General features: G+C 32.2%; 1 protein-coding gene across 1 annotated transcript in view; it reads right to left on the reverse strand.

The window, feature by feature from the left end:
* Positions 1–1,500, reverse strand: part of LOC117104129 (carcinoembryonic antigen-related cell adhesion molecule 7-like) — a 4,074-nt gene extending 2,574 nt beyond the window's left edge. The window contains exon 1 of the mRNA XM_033244812.1: positions 1,320–1,500. Coding sequence (XP_033100703.1) covers positions 1,320–1,359 — 40 coding nt within the window. The 5' untranslated portion in view covers positions 1,360–1,500. The remainder of the gene's footprint in view (positions 1–1,319) is intronic.
* Between the last annotated feature and the right edge of the window lie 473 nt (positions 1,501–1,973).

Below are 1,973 nucleotides of genomic sequence, written 5' to 3' on the forward strand. Positions count from 1 at the left end.
TGATAGAGATTAACTCTAAATCGTCTTGTAGTAATGCTTTGTACACATATATACATTTTTGACGTTAAAATAAATAGAACCGTTATGCCATGATTGGGATCATGATTAGAAGTAAAGTTGGTCTCATCATGACCCCATGAAAAAAGAAAACGAATACGTGAAAAGAAGAAAACTTAAGAGCTACTGTAATATAATAATAATAATAATAATAATAATAATAATAATAATAATAATAATAATAATAATAATAATAATAATTGATTACTGTTGGTACAATTATGAATATTCTTTTCTAATTTTACTTTTAAACACAAGTAAAGAAACCTCCATGTTTAGTACATTGAGATTATTCCATAAATTAGGACCAGCAACAGAAACAACAAAATTACTGAGTCTGACAACGGGAACTTGGATAGAAGCACTTATAAAAATGTATGTAGGCCTATAAATTTTCCTTGGTGTATCTAACAATTCTAACATAAGAATAGGAAGCGGTATTTTTTTTAAATACTAAAACATAAAACATTGCCAGTTGAACCTTATTAATATCAAATAGATTAAATTTTTTAATCTTCAAATGAATGTTCAGATGGAGTTTTGGAGGATGAGGATATTTACTAATTCTGCCCGCACGTTTCTGTAATTTAACAAGTATATTCAAATTACAAGGATGATCAGAAACCTACATAATATTGCAATATTGTAAATGTAGTAAAATAAGGGTATTAAAAAGGGAAAGTAGAATATGTTCTGGGAAAATAAACTTTAGCCTATTAATAATACCAATAGTTTTAGATATTTTCTTAGAAATATAGTTCTGGTGACTGGTCCACTTCAAATTTTCTTGGATGTAGGCGCCAAGAAATAAGGTTTCTGTTTTATTCACAGTTATTAACAAAAATGATAATCATTGAAATTTTTCTTTGAGTAGAATGAAAAATAAAACAATTAGATTTTTTAATGTTTAGGCCTATACAAAGTTTATTTGAAGCGAACCATGTCACCAAATTTCAATAACTCTCTGTTAACATAATACATCTATATGTTGATTTGAATAAAAAAAGAGTAGTATCATCGGCGAAAGATATGACCTGCAGTGTGTCACTAACATATTTAAATCATTAACATAATTTAAGAATAGTGATGCTCCGAATACTGAACCCTGTGGACAACCACATGTAATTTTCCTTGTCGTTGACTTGGACCAAATGAAACAAATTGTTTCCTATTTACAAGATAACTTCTGAACCATCCGAGTGTTAATTTTCAAAATGTTCAAGCTTGCCAAGGATACCAACACAATAAAATGTCGTATTTACCGAAGTTTAATACCCAGATGATCAGGCTGGCCAAGTACATTTTGCGATATTATGGCTACAAAGTTTGTCTTCATACATTATACCATCATACATAGCCGTAGAAGCATTGCGGATGTCCTGTTCACAACGAGAAAATTCTACAACATTACGCAAATCTCGGGAAATCGAAGGTATGACTCTGGCATCGATATTCACAGTAAGTCACTTCCTAGTTTGAACTGCGCATGCCCGTACCAAGCCAGATTCTAAACTACGACTTGGAATATAAATTTCCGGTCGGCAACCCATGGGTCGCGACCCAAATTTGGGTCCTGAATGAATTTTTTAGGGTCATCTGGGTTTAGTCTTAATACATCAAAAGTGGTTGAATAATTGGCGCCATAATGTTTGTATTTCAAACTACCGTACAAATACTATACTGAATTTTGTCTGAATATATTTTATAGTGTTGTCATTCGTTCACTCGGCCTGTTGTCTGCTCAGGAAGTTGTTATCTAATAACAACTCCCTGGTCTGCTCTTAAGGAAACTTTCGCTTTACCGCCTGCTAAATTAGTATGAAATCATAATTTGCCAACAGTGCTGTCGACTAATGTCAGAATTAGGGTGTCCCAAAAACAGACAGGGGAGGATCTAGAAATTTTCAAAGGTGGTG

The sequence above is a fragment of the Anneissia japonica genome, unplaced genomic scaffold (genome assembly GCF_011630105.1).
Source record: "Anneissia japonica isolate Jap-2015-1 unplaced genomic scaffold, ASM1163010v1 scaffold2564_len425606_cov169, whole genome shotgun sequence".
Classification (NCBI taxonomy): Eukaryota; Metazoa; Echinodermata; class Crinoidea; order Comatulida; family Comatulidae; genus Anneissia; species Anneissia japonica.